This window comes from Saccoglossus kowalevskii, chromosome 1 (assembly GCF_978046115.1).
Source record: "Saccoglossus kowalevskii chromosome 1, keSacKowa6.1, whole genome shotgun sequence".
NCBI classification, from domain to species: domain Eukaryota; kingdom Metazoa; phylum Hemichordata; class Enteropneusta; family Harrimaniidae; genus Saccoglossus; species Saccoglossus kowalevskii.
This window is the reverse complement of record NC_140641.1, coordinates 47,921,904-47,942,543: the sequence shown is the minus strand read 5'-3', so window position 1 is coordinate 47,942,543 and position 20,640 is coordinate 47,921,904. Positions and strand designations below refer to the sequence as shown.

At 38.7% G+C, this 20,640-nt stretch overlaps 2 protein-coding genes across 2 annotated transcripts in view; one reads left to right on the top strand and one right to left on the bottom strand.

Annotated features, from left to right (window-relative positions):
* LOC100377890 (uncharacterized) overlaps positions 1–17,568 on the bottom strand; it is a 168,980-nt gene extending 151,412 nt beyond the window's left edge. Inside the window, exon 1 of the mRNA XM_085502709.1 lies at positions 17,313–17,568. Within this exon, the coding sequence (XP_085358835.1) occupies positions 17,313–17,449 (137 nt within the window). The 5' untranslated portion in view covers positions 17,450–17,568. The remainder of the gene's footprint in view (positions 1–17,312) is intronic.
* A 1,048-nt stretch (positions 17,569–18,616) lies between these two features.
* The window catches only part of LOC102807265 (motile sperm domain-containing protein 1-like), a 51,946-nt gene continuing 49,922 nt past the window's right edge, over positions 18,617–20,640 (top strand). The window contains exon 1 of the mRNA XM_085502696.1: positions 18,617–18,736. The gene's annotated coding sequence lies outside the window, so the exon portion shown is untranslated. The remainder of the gene's footprint in view (positions 18,737–20,640) is intronic.

The following is a 20,640-nucleotide window of genomic DNA, read 5'->3' as shown; positions in this document are numbered from 1 at the left end:
AAATTCAACTTAGTTTTATCGTAAGCAAATGTTTTCGGTTACATGTTAACGCTCGATGAGACGATATCCGCCAAGTTATCCATGCCCACAACGCGTGTTTATTGACCAGATAGGTCAAGTCGCTAATCAACCAATCAAAATGCTGGATGGTGCCCATGTGCTCAAATTACCATAAAGCATTTAAATATGACAGTTCAGCGACCTCATGGTGAAAGCAACACGGAAGACCAGATTTACCGATGTTTTAGTGCGATCTTTTGGCTTCGTTTCTCATGGGGAAAAAGGCATAATTTTTTTTAATCGGATTTAGAAAAATAAATAAACGTACCGTCCCAAATAAAAATGTACCGGGTGGAATTTTTCTGTGGGAAAAAATAAACGTACCGGTACGTTTATATTGGGACATTTAGCGTTGTGGGCCATCTCTCCTGAGTAGCGACATATTTTTAACTTTGTCTATTGCGTGAACAGTGGATTACGTAAATAAACCAACACTTTCAATGAGTACATGCCAACCCAACTAAACTTGTTTATGGCTGTTTATGAACAGCGAGGACGCATCTCATAGAACAATAGCTGTGGAAATCATAAGCAAATGTAAATGTTGCGGAAATCAAGCATGGCGATAATGATTTTGAGCGAGGCAGTCTGGCAAGCGTCTCAGAGCAGCATTGCGCCGACACCACCACGATCACGATGTTTGAATCCCGGTGAGAGGACTGCAAACCTCTTAAATCACGAGGTGAACTTTCAATTTACACAATACATAATCAGTTCCTACAACCATAATAAAAAGGCAGTTTTTCTGGCGAAACTCTCGCCAGGTTAGCAATAGTTTCTCACGATCACCAAACCAGAGACACAATCGATAATACAAAGTGTATAAATACCATAACAAGCACAGTTTCTTACCTTTGAAATTGACGAGACACAATTTTGTCCATATTAGCGTTGCGCAAATAAAGATACAATTCCGGGATACAATATCCTCACAAAAATGACTGATTTCCACGAGACGAGAACTGCGTAAGCGTCATCAAAACTCGGATTAAACTCGGGTAATTTCGAGAAAAGTCGGATTTTGAAGGGAAAATGTTAAAAATCAAGGAAAAACACAGTGAAACTTTGAAGAATCGAAAAAATAACTTGATGTGCACAATAGCACCATCAATTTCTGTCTCTGTACCAACTCTGAACTGAATTGGATCACACATGTGTGAGAAAAAGCTGGTAACATAAAAATTTGCACACACATTTGCACAGACACGACCCAAATTAATACCCCCCACCCGGATCGCAGATCCGGCGGGGGCTAAAAAAGAACTATGAACTGACCACCCTATTTTCTAATTTCATGTTACAGGTACATATAGAAGTAAAAATCATAGAGTAAAAGACGTATATAATATATTATACAAGGCTCCAGCAGCACTCTTTTGTAGGTAATTAGATGTCAATACAGAGAGTTGTATCTAAAATATATGCATTCATTTAGAGCCAAAATGAAGCCATGTTAAACCATGTAAAAACATTTTATAGTCTTAGTTACATGGGACAAATTTTGTGGAAAATCTGTCGGCACAACATGCAGTATTTAGTATATAACCTGTAGCCAAGAGCAAACTTGTGTACTACTGTATGTGTTTGCCAAAGATGATATTTTTGTAACTCAGTCATAGCCATAGAGTACAGTCAAGCATTGACTGGCCAGCCAAGATGCATATTTTTGTAGTTTCACATGTAACAATATACATGTAGCCCCACAAAACCTAATGCATATGTTAGTAGTTAAGCCCAACCAAGTAGAATATTTTAGTAGTATCATTTACACACTATAAGGTTACACAAGTAGATACATGTACATGCACCCAAGAGGAATATTTTAGTAGTGCCAAGTACACATTAAGTATCAACAAGCATTTAACCTTGTCAGCCAATATGTAGTTTAATGAAGGGCATGAGCCTGTAATTTGAGAAGCTATTGTCATTGACTACTAAAAAATGCTTACTGGGAGGACAGTTAACAACTGATTTGGGAAAAAGAGGATTTATATGCACAATTATTTAACCTAAAACGAATCAGGGTTCTGCATAGTCCTAGAAAATCTATGTACCAAGTTTCATTGAAATGTGATGATTAGTACTTGCGATATCCGTGGAAAAGCTGAAAATTAACTAATTATGCAAATTAGGTGATTAATATGCACAAATGTTTATCCCAAAACAATCAATCTTTGCATAGTCTTTGAGTATCTACATGTATGTACCAAGTTTCATTGAAATGTAATGCTTGCTACTTAAGCTGAAAATTAATTAATTATGCAAATTAGGAAATAAATATGTACAGATATACCCTAAAAACTATCAGGTCTGTGCAGTGTCCTATGACATCTATGTACCAAGTTTAATTAAAATGTGATGTTTAGTATTGAGAAAATTGACTAATTATGCAAGTTAGGTAATTAATATGCACAGATTTTTATCAAAAACTTATCACATCTGCGCATTAGTTCAGAGCATCTATGTAACAAGTTTCATAAAAATCCAATGATTGATTGTTTAGATATCAGTGGAAAAGTAATAAAACAGCTAAAAATTGGCTAATTATTATGCAAATTAGGTAATTAATATGCACGGATTTTTACCAAACACTAATCAAATTTGCGCATAAGTTCAGGGCAACTATGTATCAAATTTCATCAAAATACAATGAGTGGTTCTTTTAGATATCAGTGGAACAGTCATGGAACAGCTAAAAATTAGCTGATTACCATGCAAATTAGGTAATTAATATGCACAGATTTTTACCAAAAACTAACCAAATCTGCACATTGGCCCAGAGCATCTATGCACTGAGTTTCATCAAAAACCGATGTATGGTTCTTGAGATAGCAGTGGAACAGACAGACGGACATATACACACACACACACCACATACACGCATACACACACACCAACTGCAAAGACTCCCATTCTGTGCTTCGCAGAGTTAATTATGAATTATTATTATGCAAATTAGGTGATTAGTATGATCTGATTTTAACCACAAACGGAGCAGGAACTGAGCATTGTTTTTAAGCATTTATGTACCAATTTTCATTGAAATGGAATAATCAGTACTTGTGATATCAGTAGGAAAGCTAAAAATTGTTGTACATGTACATGTGCTGCAGATAAATTGACAATAAAAAAACAAAATCGAAAACTCAGTATATATACATGTTTATTGCTGATCAACAGTGAAACGGTTGTTGTAATATAAACACAAATTATGTTTAAATATTGGGATAGTATTTAGCATATTAACACAATGCTTGATCAATAAATCAACATGCACACTGGTGCCATCAAGTTCACATTACTTTCACTGATTGGTTAATTAGGATTCATAGAACACGATGCTTGATCAACAATCAATATGCAATAGTTCATACCCACCATAGACTCCGCTCAGTCAAAATGACTATTTTGAACTGTAGGCATTAATCAGCGATTCTGCCAATGACGGGAAGTTAAAATCTAGGTCAGGGGAAGCCCCATGGCCTCAAGATTTTTTTCCTTACGTCACGAATCACGTGAACGAGGTAATGTGGCGACGCCACCTCACCTTGACCATCACTCTGGTTCCCTTCTCTCCGCACCGAGGACCAGACCAACGCTACAGAAAGAGTGCGGTGGTTGGGGGAGGCGGGGGGAGTCTATGGTGGGTATGCACTACATTGTATTTGAATAGGCGGGTTCGGAGAACCCTCTGCCTAAATTCACTACATTCAATTACCCACCATGGACTCTGGTCAGTCAAAATGACTATTTTGAACTGTAGGCAGAGTCAGACGCCGATAGGTGGCGGGTTTTCCGAGCAAACAGAAAATGATGAAAGTCTTTTTTCCCAGTCCTGGATAATAGCCTGAGAAAGCTAGACCCAAACCCAATTCAGGGGGTAGTATGCTTTTGAAGTAAAGTCCGAAACAGTTCTGCATGAGGACAAAAAGCGAGACCTGGAAACTTCCAAGGAGTGCTGACGGTAGAGAAATCTGTCTGCAAAAATGCTGAGACCGACTTATTGCCTATGCACAGAAACCCTTGTGGTTGTTCGGACAGGGTCAGCAACCAGAGTCTGAGCCGCTACAACGGGATCCAACCTAACAAGGCCCCTCCTGTGTATGGCGTCTGATTGCTTCCCCTTGCAGGAGACACTGACGGGGGAAATGGAAATTATTCTGTAACCGTGTGTCACCTAGAAAGTCCAGGGATTGGTCACCCGCTGCCTCCAAACCAGACTACAATGGCGCAATCTGTGTGCGAGATATGTGGCCATGGGTCTGGCAGTTGCGAGGTATGGGTGCTCTCTTCTCCCATGAGGTGAGTTTCTCCAAGGCCTGAGATAGTCACTAAATTGTGACCTGGCCACTCGCCGAACACGTGCCTATCCCCCCGGTCGCAGAGGTACATGTAAGCGTCAAACATTCTACTCCCGCTGCAGGGGTGGACAACCACCTGAGGAGGATGAGGAGCCACAACCTGGTCCCTTCTTCCCTGGGGGCGTGCCGCTACTCTTCCCTCCCGTGGAAGGGTATGAGCACTTGCCTCCTGGCTGACTCTGGCTAGCAGATGTCGCCTTAGGGTGTTGTGTTTTCTGTACTTGGGGCGCCCTCCGTTTACCCTTGCCAGTGGCCAACTGGCTAGCGGATTCGATCTGAACCATCTGGTTCGTTGCACTCCGAAGCTCCGAGACTGCACCCACCATCTCCCCATCAAAGATGGTGGAAGATGTCCAGTCTGCGTAACTGAGGCAGTGACATACTCCCTGACTCCACGTCTAAGATCGCATCTTGTTGCACAGTAGTAGCCCCGGCCAGAAGAGCCAGGTGACACTGGAGGATGTTGCACGTACACTGTAGCTCTGTGGTGGCTCACCAGTAAAAGTGTCGCTTGGTCTAAGAGGCTGGTGCGTCTGCCTCTGAGGTCTCAGAGTCCTGGGCACGCACAATAATGCGCTCCAGCAAGTCTGCCCACAGGTCGTGATAGATCATCTCAGACTGAACTGGTGAGAACGCCCATGGAATGGGGCCGTCATCCTTTACCCGGTTTGCCAAACAGAAATTTATGGTACCGGGGTCTGGGGAAGGAGCCTTGGGATCCGGTTGGGGGCGTTTGGTCTCATCCCAGACTTTGGGGTTGAATCCCGAAACCACACCGACCGGGTAGCGTTTGGTTCAGCGGAAAGCGTTGCATAAGATTTACCCCACCCGGGGCCTTAGGCATCACCTCCTCCGCGACCCATCAACACCATCTATGTGCCCTGCGACCCATTCAGCACTCGGCCGGACAGGAGGAGATATGCCGACAGGGTTGCTTTGGATCCGGGCGCCTGTGATCCCGTAAGCATTGAAGCAACAGTAAGTGGTTGCTTTAGGATCGTGGGTGGGTGAATATACATTGTATCACTAGGGTCGATGATACATTGTACTCTGTATCACCCCAACGACGTGGCTCACCGACTCGTTACAGATAGAAGACTTTGATGGACCGCCAAAGGTACCAGCTGTATCCGATGCGAGAAAACTGCCTCCTTTCAACTTAAATATGTGAGCAAGAGCATGTTTGACTGTGCGTCTCATGACAGGGTCGGTTTCTTCTGGGGACGCCCATGAGTCGGCAAGAAGGGAGTCAAAACCCACAGCGGAGACCGGACTCAAGGGTAAATTTCTGGGTCAGGTACCGCGCAACGAACCATGGCTGGCTGAAAGTAGGGGAGGTGCAACGTGTTCCCTGACCCGAAATCCCTGACCCGAAATCGGAGGCTTGGCTGCCAGCGTCACCGTTGGCATTCTGTGTCCGAGGTCCCAGAGAAGACCCAGTGTAACTAGCCTGAGCCTCGGCCTCACTCAAATCAGCGAGAGTCACGGCTGGAAACAGGGGGTTCCCCAAAAGAAACATGTTTTGAATGCGAGCAATGCTTTTTGTGTTTCTTCCTGTTTGCCGACCAAGGTGGCGCAGTGGAGACAGCTTGCTCCAACCTGCCAAGGACGCAATTTGCCCCGACAGTCCTTTGACCAAAGCCCTCATCTCAGAGGCAAACCCGGCACCGTGCAAGGACGAATCCACAAGGGGACCTGCAAGAAAAGACTTCCAGGAGCACAGCCTCACTGTTGCCGGTAGAATCGGGTAAACCACCGCCTGAAACAACAGACTATGAGGATGCCCTCCGATCAGCGGGGGGAGACAGAAAAATATTGGTACGTCAGGCCTCCGACTCGGCGTGAGGACTTTCCACTCATGCCAACAGGCAACTCACTTTAACCGATTTTTACTGGACATGCGACCTTGCTGTGAAAATACGCAGTCAGTCTCAGCGATTTTGCATGGCTCTGGCAAACATCCCAGGCCTCGGAACTCCATTGAAAAACACACGCCTTCAAGGCAAAAACCCCGAACCCCACACACAATCACGGCAAAAATAGCATTTCGAATGCAGGTTCTATGCTGTAAATTCGGTTTATAACCACTGCAGTCGCCTCGAAAAATGAGGAGACAAAATCGGCGACAAGCCTCTGCTGCTGTCATTACATCTATTCATTTCTAAATACATTGGTAAAACATAAAAATGAACACGACATGCATGAAGGAAGCGAAATACAGTTGGAAAAGGTGACGCAAAGAAACCAACGACGTGGTTAAATTGTGTCGCCGGGTTTTATTTTCTTTGTGGTGCCATCAAGTTCACATTACTTTCACTGATCATGCACACTGTGGTGCCGGAAAGTTCACATTACTTTCACTGATTGCTTAATTAGGATTCATAGAACACAATGCTTGATCAATAATCAATATGCACACTGTTGTGCCATCAGGCATGCCTAAAAAACAGTTGATGGCATGTTCAAATTTTGCAATTTTTTCATAAAAATGGCTGCCATTTTACTAAATTTCATTGAAATCCAAAAATAATTAAGAAGAACATTAACCAATTATATCTTGCCTTTGTACCAAATTTAAACCTAATTTGTAAAATCATCTCTGTATAATAGACAGAACACTAATAAATAAACAAAATAGCCACCAGTCCATCATGTGTATCAGGGGTTTCACAAATGCATTTAATAGCAGGCCATCATCCTGTAACAACAGACCAAAAATGAAATAAAAAGGCTCTCGACAGTGGGAAGCGCTGCAGCGAGACCGGTGGAGGCGGTCGGTGGCAGAGAGTGGATGGCCAGTTTGGGCTTGTAGCAGGCCATATGCCCGGCGGCCAGCTCTTCACGAAACCCCTGGTGCATCAGTTACTCACTATGACTGATATCAGTTCCAAGTTTGAATGAAATCGGTAAAGGCATGTCCAAGAAACGGTTGATGACATGTTTGAATTTTGTGATTTTATTCGTTTTAGACAAAAATGGCTGCCATTCGGCTAAATTTTGATGAAAACAAAAAATAACCAGTCCGCCATTTTGAAACAAATCACAAAAATAAATTACGTGCATCAGTAACCCACCTACATTTAGCTGCGGTTCCGTAACTCTTTGGTGCAACCTACAATCGAATTTCGCCCTAACTATTTCATTTGGACGTCTTCTTTTTAATTTTGTTGTTGTATTTCAAACATAGAGCTACGGGATCTATCACCGTTTAAAAACAGAAATCTGGCATACGGTAAATTACGAGAAAATGGCAGCCATTGACACCCCACAGCGCAGAGTAAATGTAATCTTGTTTGGCGGTCATGTGATACAGTGGTGGAAGAATAAATCACTCACTCTTCCCATAACCAGTTGGCAAAACTGCCACACAATTATTCCCCTCCAATAAGGCCACACTGATTTAATTTTATGGATGACATCCTCTGAAGACCCCAAAACTAATGCGAGAGGGCGAAAAAAAAAAATCCAGCCAAAAAAAAAAATGCTGCTAAAACCACAAGACGACGGAGCTGTTATTACGAATTGAACCACAGTGTATCAAAAAACAAAAACAAGTCTTTATTTGTAGGAGGCACATATTGATGTACACATCTCGTACTGTATTACTGTCACAGGTATCACCTTTGATTTTGAAAAGGCTAGAGGATAAGGCAGATGTTAGCTTTGCCAAAGGCATACACACCAACTCAATAATAAAGAAAAACTTACTGTGTTGTATTGAAAACAAAAATTAATTAAAAATGAACAATAAGTTTTTCAACAGCAACCTGGAAATTAACTTCTTTGACATTCAAATTACAGCTCTTAAAGTGACACTTCAGATAGACTAAGTGTAGACACTAATGCTCTAGAACTACTTCAACTGTGTAACAAATTATAAGAGTCAACAAAAATTTGGATGCAGAAAATTATGTACATGTATCTTGATGAAAATTTGTCTTATGATCAATTTATTACTGACTGTATGTGCAAGCAAATTATTCGAATCAGAAAATGAAAAAAAAAATAATAAGAAACTTTTCTTCACCCCAAAAGGAGAATTCGGCCGAGAAGCTTCCGCTGCTTTCGTTGCAGTTTTGTCGACTTCTATGCGGACAAAGCAACCAAACTGACTTGTCGCCTGACCAACTTTTAGGCCACCATACACCTCCACTCCTCTCCCATTGACCACCTTCATCATTTCGCAGCGCAAATAGTTCTGGTCGTTGTTTGGAAGTAAATAAACAGAGTGAGTACTTTTGAAGGTCTTAAAATGTGATTTTCATGAAGACCAAATGTGGCATGTGGATTTTAAAGGGGAACTGCTCAATCCCTTGGATTGCACCAAGTGCTCATGGGTAATTAACTCCGCCTCTGTCCACTGAGTAAATGAATGCTTATCTTTCCCCCTGTACCGCTAATCCCACAAAACAACAACTGATATAAACATCCTAAGAACAGATTACAATTTGCTTGTTTAACATAGCAATTGAATTTCAAACAAATACAGAGCAGTCTTCATGTGCCATGATTTGAAACATCGTGCGCTCGGTAATTTATACATCGTCGGAAAAATATGACGCGGAACTAATTCAAGTTGAGGATGGCCAACTAGAAAAGGCGACAGTCCACCGGATACACACGACCAGATTGTTGCTAAACAGTCGCGAACAAAATCCGCCGACTCAAGTTTATTTGTCTGTTTCCATTGCGTCGGTCTATTGACGGTACTGATCTCGTATACAGTAAACCTGAGAATGAAACTTCCTATGCACACTCCGTATACATACTACTCCTCCAGACTGCTAATATAACAAGTGTGAAAACTGTATATTATAAGTACAGGTTATCAAAATCATTAGTAAAGAAAAGTCGCCGCGACATCACGGGCTTATCTTGTAACCTGTTTACGACACTAGTGTGGAAAATCAAAATGTACACGGGTGGTACTGGCTTGTATCTCGTGTGAGATTTGAGTTCTTGTGATCTGGTGGGTGAACGTCGGGGTGACTTTACAGTCAAAATCAAATGAGCGGTGAGGGGGAGAAGAGCGTTCTGTCAAAACAATTTTTCCGTAGACTCAATTTTAACGACCATTCTGAAGCGTTGTATTTATTATAAATAAGAATCCAAAAATAGAATATAAATACACACATACTCTCGATTAAATTTTCTGGACATATGGACATATATGCAACGCATGAATGAAACGATCTATTGTAAAAGATATGAATTGGAACTGCCTGTGACGTGTTGTCTGGGTGCCGTTTCGTCCGACAGTCAAATACAGAAACAAAAACTTATTTATTTTCTTATGCCAAGACCTGGTTGTTCATGCTTTTCAAGCATGGCGTATTTACTTCTTGTACTATGTGGTGGGTGCTATGGAAATATCTGATTTTATGGTTTTGAGCTGTCGAAGTATTTCGCGAAAAATAAAACAAAGGGTAACATCATACGAAGCAGTCAGGCCAATATTTCCTGCACGCCTATCAGTATTACACAACTACCATTTGCAGCTCATTGCAGTCTGACACCTGTTCACTGTACCCCTTCCTTTTTATTTATACAAAAAGTTTCATCCCTTAGAAAAGTCTTTGCCGTACGATCAAAAGAAAAATGTCCACATAGTAGTAACCAACATTGTTCTGGCGTCCTAAAAAAAGTTTTTAAAAAATTAACACTGCATTGCTTAGTAGCAAATAATCACGGTAGCGCAATCCGACCATGCTACGTTTCAAAATTATTATTATTACTCGGTAGTGATTATTAATAAAGTACAAAAGTAAACTCGTTGAATTGTTCTGAAATGCAAGTAAATTTCAATTTAGTTTCATCGTAAGCGAATGATTCTGGTCACATGCAAATGCTCGACATCTTATAGGTCAAATCGCTAATCAGCCAATCAAAATACTCGGTGATGCCAACGTGTTCAAATTACCATAACGGAGGAGATTTGCCGATGTTCCAGCACGATCTTTTACCTCTGGTTTTGATGGGAAGACGGCACGTTTTTTTTTTTTTTTAAATCAAAACATTAGTTGTTTTCGATGATAAACTGACCATTTGAAGACTAATTTAACATTTTTACGGTGATAACAGCTAATTGTCAAAGCGAAGCTTTACCCATGCATGCTAACCACAATAAACATTGTAGTCTTGAATAGGCGTTAATGACTACGGTAAAATTTGTAAGATTGTGGGTCAGGAGTGAGTGTTGTTTTGACTTGGGTATTGTGTTTACATTCCAACGGAAAATGTTTGCGTGGTTTTAATTTCGCGCTTTTGGATTCAGCACAAAATTAAAACCATGTGAATGATTTCTACTTCTACATTTAATTTATTGCAATGGATATCCGAAAGCCCGTAACCTGATGTTATTGACATTGTTTACTGTCTTACATCGTCATGTCCCAGTGTTACCGATGGTTAGACACAGACAAACTACCTAACGATAATGCTGTTTGTAAACCAACAAGCTTTGTAGATTGAATAAACATCTAGGGGATTTACATTTTCGTTGACTTAAACTGTGATTGACAGGCATTTTGCATACATCAGCCACCATTTTAAACTAGTGATTTTCACTGGTCGCGGCACGTTTCGACCGAAAATAACAACATTTATACATCAAAAGCCCAATCAGACGAGTGTAATCGCTAGCTTACATATTCATGCCCCCATGGATATCATTATGTACCGTACTCGACCGCGTTAGCGCCCATGCCCGGGCAAGCGCCCCCCCCCCCCACACTTTTGCGCAATTTTTATATTTGGGGTCACATTCGGCAAAGCGCCCACCTCTTCAAAATGCAACTAATTTAAAACTTGGTCTTGTGTAACGAATCTTGGTAATCGTTTTTATATGATACAGCGTGGATATCGACCGTTGTGAACATGTTGTGAATGCGTAGAACACGGTAACCGTGCGTAAACTACGCTTCGACAATGACCTGTTAATAAAAGTAAAATGCGGTAAATATTTCATCCCATATACAGTTTACCTCTCAAAAATGGCTAGTTACTAGTTTTTTTGGAAAAACCATGTCGTTTATTCGCTGAAATCAATTCCAACAGATCGTACTTCGACATCGATAATTCACTTCCGCATTGCGTTACCGGAAAGTCTTCGGGAATTTCCGAAGATTTGCGTCAGTACAACACAGCATTGTGATTGGTTAATAACCAACTTGACCCATTAGGTCAAAGGACGCCGCTGCAGGTGAAATCTGCAAATGCATTATGGCGGAAAGTGATTTTCATCGAGAGTTTGCGTACGATCCAACACCTTCGTCAGTGGAGATAATATGACAATTTTGACTTCGACTGTGTTCCAACAGACTCAAATGTTTTTAATTTCGTAAATTCTGGTGGTACGTAATTAATATTGTAATAAAATGTGCATATTTTTTGTGATCATTTCTGTTTCTTCATTGTGAAAATCAATGATGACTCAACTAATTTCGTAATTTGATTTTCCTCAAAGACGTAATCTGTTACTTGATGAATCAAATTTTTCATTTGCACTCTTTTTCGAGGGGGTGCTTGGGTAAGCGCCCACCCCTAAAAAATCGTGATTTTCTGAGTTGAGGCCCCTGGGCGCTAACGTGGTCGAGTACGGTATTTGGAACCACAGCTTGATCTCCAAACATCGTAAATGGCACATTTCACTGAGCTCCCGCCACGATGTTAGCGGCTTTGTTCGGATTAGCATACTAATACGGTGGCCATCTTGACCCTTATTTATAGTATCGGTTCCCCTTTAACAGGTATTCAGTAGCATAAGGCTCCATAGCCCTATGGGCTGGCCAGAGTCAGTCACGTAAATAATGCGGTCGGCATAGGATTATGATTCCACAGCTATAACCCACAATAGGCCATTCCAGTTTATATCTGCACCCCCCTGCTTATGAGCTTGTGTGTTTACTTCTTACAGGGTATAATTTCCATGGATGTATAAGTCAAACAAAGTTTTATTTCCAAATCACCATTCACCATACAGTAATGGAAATCCAAAACTATAGTTCCTACTTATGGTGTTGATGAGTTCCTTTGTGCCACCATACAGAGTAGGATTTCCAAATATAACTCTTATATATATATTTTCATTAGACGCATAAAATCCTTAGGAAAGGATAAAAAGGGTCTTACAGAAAGAAATTAAAAAAAAACAAAAAAAAAACTACAATCTAAAAAAGAAAACAAAAAATAAAAACTTTTCTAAAAAAAAAAAAAAAAAACAAGTCAAAAACAAAAAAATACAATTTGCAGCCAATGGTGAATACAGAATATAGAATGAACACAAAATGTGGCCTAATACACTGATAGTTGTTGCTGTTTTGTTCCATAGCTGTTTTTTAAGAAGACAGCTAAGGCTGGTGCTAGAGTATGGTTTGCCATAATCAAAATGAATTTATTCTGACTATTTTCTTTATCAAAATTTGGAATTTTATTTTGTGCAGTCAGGAATAATTTGTCCCTATGGTGACTGTAAGCTGGACATTTCATTACAAAATGTTGCTCATCCTCAACTATATTTTGGCTGCACATATCACATGTTCTTTTATCCAGCCGCACATTATTATGTCTGCCTTTCTCAATTTTAAGGTCATGGTTGCTTGTCCTGAATTTTGCAATTAACCTTCTAAGACCATGGTTCTGCATATTAATTAGGTAATTTTCAATTTTTAAATCTTGTTTGAAAAGTCTGTATGTTCTTAGTTTGTTTTTAGCCAAGGTTAGTTTTCTATTATCATTATGCATGTCTAAGATCCATTGGTTCTCAAATGATTTGTTTATTTTTTTATGAATAAAGTCTAAATTTTTCTTAATTATTTTTTCACTTGAGTTTACAATGGTGACAACATCTAAATCTTGCATGAGGGTTTCTACACTTGTAAACCATTTACTTTTTACATTCTTATTTACTAAGTAGGCTTCTCTTAGTAATGTGTTATCAGAGTTTGTTACCCGGTTGAAATATTTAAGTTGTTGTTTCTTGATAAAACAGTCAATGGGGTACCTTCCTAGCTCACCATAAACAGCCATTTTTGGTGTGAATTTTGAGAGACCAAGAATGAACCGACAAAATGAAAGATGGACATCCTCAATTGCAGACTTAGTTGTGCTTTCATCACGCCAAACATCACTACCATATACAATAATTGGTCTTATCAGTTTGTCAAATAAAGATAGTTGGAGGGGTATGTTTAGTGAGTTGTCATAACCGAGTTTGCATTTCAAAGCAAAGAGAGCTTTCATCCCTTTATTTTTTAAATTATTGATACCCTCTTTATGTTTGCCATTAGCACTTATAGTTATACCCAGGTAATTAATTTGCTTAACTATGGCAATTTCTTTTTCAGCGAAGAAGAAATATTATTGCTCAGGGCTCTGTTTGATTTATTGAATACAATATCCTTTGTTTTCTCTGTATTAACAGCCAGGCGCCATTTTGACGTATATATTTTTAAGTTGTCTAAACAGTTTTGTAGCCCCCTAGCAGATTTAGATAAAATGACAACATCATCTGCATATAGGAGACAACTTACTTTTAAATTATCAAGAACCGGGGAGTCACAGTTTTCAGAGTTGAAACAGTCAGGTAGATCATTTAAGAAAATGTTAAAAAGAGTAGGGCTAAGATTGCACCCTTGTCTGACTCCAACTGTTGATATAAAGCTCTCAGTTAAACCCTCTTTTGTTTTAATTCTGTACCTGTTGTTTTCGTATATGTTTTTTATTATATCAAACATTTTACCTGATATGCCATTTTTATGGAGTTTGAAATAGAGACCATTATGCCACACACTGTCAAACGCCTTTCTAAAATCTATGAAGCAAGCATAGATTTTGTTAGACTTGGAGGTTATGATATCTTTTGAATGGCTATTATTATAGAGATATTTTTGTACAATTGTTTTTAATATAAAGAGATTGTCTGTGGTCCTGCAGTTTTTCCTAAAACCGAATTGATGCTTTGAAATAATATTTTGTTTGTCCAAGTATGCTATTAGCCTAGTGTTCAGGATACTGGTAAACAGTTTTCCTAAGCAGCTAGATACTGCAATCCCTCTGTAGTTATTAGGAATTGTCTTGGACCCTGACTTGTGAATAGGAACGACTAAGCTCGTGTTCCAACTGGCTGGAAAAATGCCTGAATTATATATATGACTAAACAATTTTTGAAGCCCTTCAAGAATGTAGAATTCACCATATTTAAACATTTCATTACAGAGCTCGTCCTCCCCTGATGTTTTATTTAGTTTAAGTTGATTAATTGCTTTTTTGATTTCAGGTATTGTGATTTGGGCATTTAAATCATTTTTGCTGTTTGTTTTGTTTTCAACAGTCCAATCAGTTTGACTAGTTTCATTTAAATTGTTTTTATTAAGGCGATTTGTTTCTAAATCAGTTGATAGACTGTTATTGTTTAAAAGCTTTTTAAAGTAAGACAGCCATTCATTGGGCTCAATTGAATTGTTGTTGTTATCTAAACAATCTGAGTTTAAGTCTCGTAACAGCTTCCAAAATTTTGATGGTTCACCTTCCGAATCATTTAGCTTTGATAACTGGTGCTGTTTTAAGTCATATTTTTTCCTTTTAATTAATTTTTTATATTTTTTTTTATGACAAAGTATTTTCCCCTGGTGAACGGATCAAGGGGATATTGCTGAAACAATTTGCTAGCAGATTTAAGTTCATTTCGAATTTCCCAGCATTCTCTATCAAACCATAATTTGGTTTCTCTTTTTTTCTTTTTTCTAATTTTGGGTGTTATTTTTTTGACAGTTTTGTCCGCGACTGATGACAGCAAAGCACTAAATTCTGTAACAACATCATCACAATTGTTTGAATCAATTTTGTTTATAATGTCGCTAATTTCGTTTTCTTTAGCAATTTCAAGAAGTTGCCTATATTTTAGTTTTGCTTCACTGTCCCAGATGTATTTTGCTGGTAGTGGTTTCATGTTCATTTTGACTTCACGTTTTTTTATGTTAATATTGTTAATATCAATTTTAAAAGACAGAGACAGTGATATGGGGCAGTGGTCTGAGATGCAGGTTAGGTCATGCACTTTGAGATACTGAACATTTTCAAAAATAAAAGTAGATGTGATTGCATAATCAACAGTACTGCACCCATTTGCTGTGTAGCAGGTGTATTTACCAGATGAATCACCAATGGTGCGCCCATTGAGAATAATCAAGTTACTGTCCATGCAAAGCTCAATTAATTTTCTACCAAATTTGTTAGTGTTTGTTTTTGCTTTGTTATCCATGCTACGTCTTTCTCTAAAGTTGTCAGCGATATAGTTAAGAGGGAGGGGAATATGTTTATTATTTTCTTCATTTACTAAATCATTAATTAAGCCAACTCTAGAGTTGAAATCACCTAACAGGATAACATCTCCTTTAGCAGAGACATGTGCTATATCCCTCTCAAGCAGTAAGAATTTATCACTTTCATTATTTTTATAAATAGAAGAGTTTTCTGGAGGTATATATATGCAGCCAATATATAAATCACTGCTACGGTTAAATAGCTTTTTATCAATTTTACACCAGAGAATATCATTAATATTATTTTCTGTGTTAATTCTAGTGATGAAATGTTTAAATTTGTCCTTGAACAAAACAGCAACTCCACCTCTCCTACATTTTGATGTGTTATTTCCAGACTGTCTATCTTTACGGATTATTTCATAATTATCTAAGACAGCTGGGAGAGAAACTTGGGTTATATCACTATTCAACCAGGTCTCCTGAATACAAATAAAATCTAATGGAGAAATAAAGTTAATAAACTCATGATCCTGGCTCTTATTTTGGATGCCATTTACATTCCAACTACCTAACTTAAAGTAGGGCAGTGCGTTGCTATGAAAATTTCTCATACTTTTTAAATCAAATTCAGGGGGACTAAAAGTAAAAAAAGCTTTAGTATATATAAAAAAAAAAAAAAAAATATTTCGGAAAACAATATATGCTAATTTACTAAGTTCAAAATTTTATATTTGACAATGGAAATCCAAACTAGTCCTGCTTCACGGTATTGATGAGCTCATTCGTGCCACCATCCTTATCTAATTTCAGTAATAACTATTTCATACTGGCCCAATTTTTGTACCATATACAGTCAGAATTCCAAGTTTTTTTAGTCATACTGTTGGAAATCCAACCTCATAAACCGGTATGTGGCGAGATAAACTAGGCCATATTTTATTTAGTAGCCATAACTGCCTGGATTTCCAGGATTTTTTTTTTACATACTTGTCTGGATTTCCAGATTCTGTTTCTCCATATACAGTTGGAATTCCGGGGTATTTTCCCCATCATACAGTGCTGGAAATCCGACCTCATCAACAGGGGGGTGCAGATATAAACTGGAATGGCCCAATGACTGATGTCAATACCAAGTTTGAATGAAATAGGTCAAGGCATGTCCAAGAAACGGAATGATGATGACATGTCAAAATATTGATTTTTGGTGTTTTTTGGGACAAAAATGACCGCCAGTCGGTCAAAGGTCAACCAAATAAAAAATAAATAAATAAATAAATGTACACGTCTCCCATTATGACTTTGTACCAGCTTTGAAGAAAATCTGTCCAGGCGTCTGTGAGAAATGACGACCGACAGACGGACTGACTGACGGACGGACGGATGGATGGATGGATGGATGAAACCCAAAACATAAGTCCAAGTTTTGGACTACGTCCGACGGGTAATAAACATGCTCGGCTGCGCTCGCTCGCTCGCCAGGCATTGCCTGTTACATATTATTGTACCGACGTATTACGATATTGATGTTAGTACAATATGTTGATATGTGTGGCCGAAGCTCCCTACATTCGAACCCACAATACTGCCTTTCGATGACCATTCAAAACACAAACAGGCAAACACTTACCTAACTTTCAGCGTGCAACTTTCCTCGGAGGTCGCCATGATGTTTTTCAACAAATCCTGTTTTACGAGCGTGAAGACAACGTACGGTTTGATTCGCGTACAATTCGCGTTCGATTGGCGCACGATTGACACTCCCATTAAAATACCTATAATTCACGCGAATGTTGATATATAGAAATTTCAGCCAGTTTAAAATATTTTTTGTGACAAAAAATCAATTTAATAATTAAGGTTATAAATACATTCATAATGTGCATGACAGTTCATTGACCCGTCTGCGCTGCGACGGAATGCACGGAAGAAGATCAAAGTCGGGGGTCAAAGTGCAATGAATATGAATAAAAACATCGTCAACGTTCTTGTTTCAAAGATTTATTTTATTTTTTAGCACTGAGTCAGTGGTGATAATTTGAGACTATATTTTTTACAGATGATTCATGTTCTTTTAAACATATGCGTTTCTTCGTGTTTCTATGGTTATTTTATACTTGTTTGAGCCATTCGTGACATCCGATGTGAGCGAGAGTGTGGGACTGTTTAACCATGATTTTCTCCAAAAGAAAACAGACCCCATTATGGACCACTCTCGCCTCAAAAACCACACCCCATTATAGACCTAAAAACCACATCCCATTATAGAACTAATAGTGAATTTTTATATTCCATCAGAGACCAAATTGTCAGTAAATTTATTTGGTTATAGGTTGACTTCACTACGCATGCGCTAAGTTCGTACGCACTGAAACGCATAAGGGGCGGATCTAGGATTCTGGAATGGGGGGGGGGGGGTAAGTTGGCCGAAGGCAAAGTTCGCGAGCGCCAATGGCGCGAAGCCCTGTTGGTTGATAAAAATAGGGGGGCGGCCCCCTCTAAATCCGCCAATGCGCATTGCATTGTGGGGCTCATTAACGGGATGAAATATGGCTGATCGTTGCAGTCTTCGGCGATCCGCTATGTTAAAATGTACCAATAAAAACTCAATAAAAGTTCTAAAACTCAGGTAAATACATGGAAATAAAAAAAACAGACCCCCATCCTAGTCTAGCAAAACGGGGTACAGTCACTTCGCCCGAAATCCACTTCGCCCGAACTCCTTCGCCTGATTACCAGTTCGCCCAATTACCGGTTCGCCCTATTACCGGTTCGCCCGTTTTCCTTTTCGCCCGATTTACCGATGTTACACAGTAGGCCTACTGGGGGTTTCGATTCGAAATGTACATCTGGTAAAACTGATAGCAAATCTATACCCCCATTCTAGATATTACAGGTATTTCAATCGTACGTCAATCGTATGCGAATCGAACTAGACGCTGCCTTCACCTCACATCCGTTGTCGCAAATCAGAGGACTTGAAGTTGAAGGTTATAGGTTACAGACCCGAGTTTATCGGCTAATCGGAGTTACTCGTTTATTACCGTTTCAAAGGTCAGTGCATATTTTGTTTTGAATTAAAAATACATTCCGGTGAAAACTGAATAAGTATTTAACCATGGAGCTTTGCGATTTATAAGAATAACAGTTTGGCAGTTAAAATATTGCGTCTGGACTCCATGATCGATGACATCCAAGTCACCATAGGGACAAATTATTCCTGACTGCACAAAATAAAGTTCCAAATTTTGATAAAGAAAATAGTCAGAATAAATTCATTTTGATTATGGCAAACCATACTCTAGCACCAGCCTTAGCTGTCTTCTTAAAAAACAGCTATGGAACAAAACAGCAACAACTATCAGTGTATTAGGCTACATTTTGTGTTCATTCTATATTCTGTATTCACCATTGGCTGCAAATTGTCTTTGATTTGTTTTATTTTTTTAGAAAAGTTTTTATTTTATTTTTATTTTTTAGATTGTAATGTTTTTTTTTTTAATTTCTTTCTGTAAGACCCTTTGTATCCTTTCCTAAGGATTTTATGCGTCTAATAAAAAAATAAAAAAATAAATAAATAAGTAAGTAACTGAAAAATGACGACACGGGACGCATTTTGCGTCCTTGAACTCGGCCAGCGTTTAAGTCGGCCAGTTTATGTTGGTGTTTATCGCCTGCGAGTGTTGTTAATTTCAGTCATACTGTATCACGGTGAAAGGTAAAATACTGAACGATGTTGTTGATTTTAGTGACGCAGCAGTGCTGTGTCATATCACAGTCAAAAATAAAATACTGTTGTTTTGACATAGCAGAGCCAGACTGTGTTTCTGATGTAATGTCTGTGTCTTTTTAATGTAAACTTGTGTCACTGAAATCGACAACAGTCACAGGAATTATTGAAATCAATAACATGCCAAAGAACAGTAGCATTGCTGGGCGTGTTGTATGGTACAGTTTCTTTCCTTTTTTTTTCTAAACTTGTGTAACTAACCACTTCACACTTCAGAGATTACAACTAGCTGAGTTTGACTATTTTTATCTAGCTGTGTTGTAATCTGGCCAAGTTCCATTCGACCTTGAACTGATGGTCCTTGACCCCATAATATTTGTATGCTGACTGTAGATATATTATGGTAACGCAGGGCTGATTTCTGGCATTATCAGGAAGGTATTCAACCATATTACATTTCACAGCTTTGCAACATGATTCTGGATATTGTTTTTTTTAATATTCACAATACATAATTGTACTTTATCATTGTTAATTACCAAATTTCGTCTTAGTGACCATAGTCTCAAAATTGAAATGGGTCGTCATAAAAAAATCCCATTAAACAACAGGGTTTGTGACATGTGTAACAAAGGTCTAATTGAGGATGAAATGCATTTTCTGCTGGAATGCAACAAATATAATGAGTTGCGTACCAAACTGTTCAATAAAGCTAAGGATATGATCCCAGCATTTGAAAATAAACCTGCAGAGAAAAAATTCATGGAATTGTTACGGAATGAAAACGTTATTATACCAGTAGCACAGTTCATAAGTAAAAGCTTCGAAGTCAGGAAGCAGGGTCTTATCTTACTTGACATCTTAATGCCTGCTGTCAATTTAGTAATTTCATATTAGTTAGTATTTTAGAGATTTTGTATTATTTAGTAATTTAGTGACTGTATTTGTTATTTAGAATATTGTGTTTTTGTTTTGTTTTTATATATATTTTTCTCCTTGTACTTTGTGACCATTTTCTTTCCCTCCTGGGATTGTGTAAGAGTTATCTGAAATGCGATTTGTTGTTGTCAAGTCTCCCATTGCTCCTAATTAATGGACAACAATTGGAAATTATTGCTTCATTTTATTTTTAAGAGCTCAAAAATATCTCGGCCATAGAACGATGAAAGCTTTCTTTAAAATAAAACAATTACTACATGTATACTCGGAAAACAATATTCCAATCAAA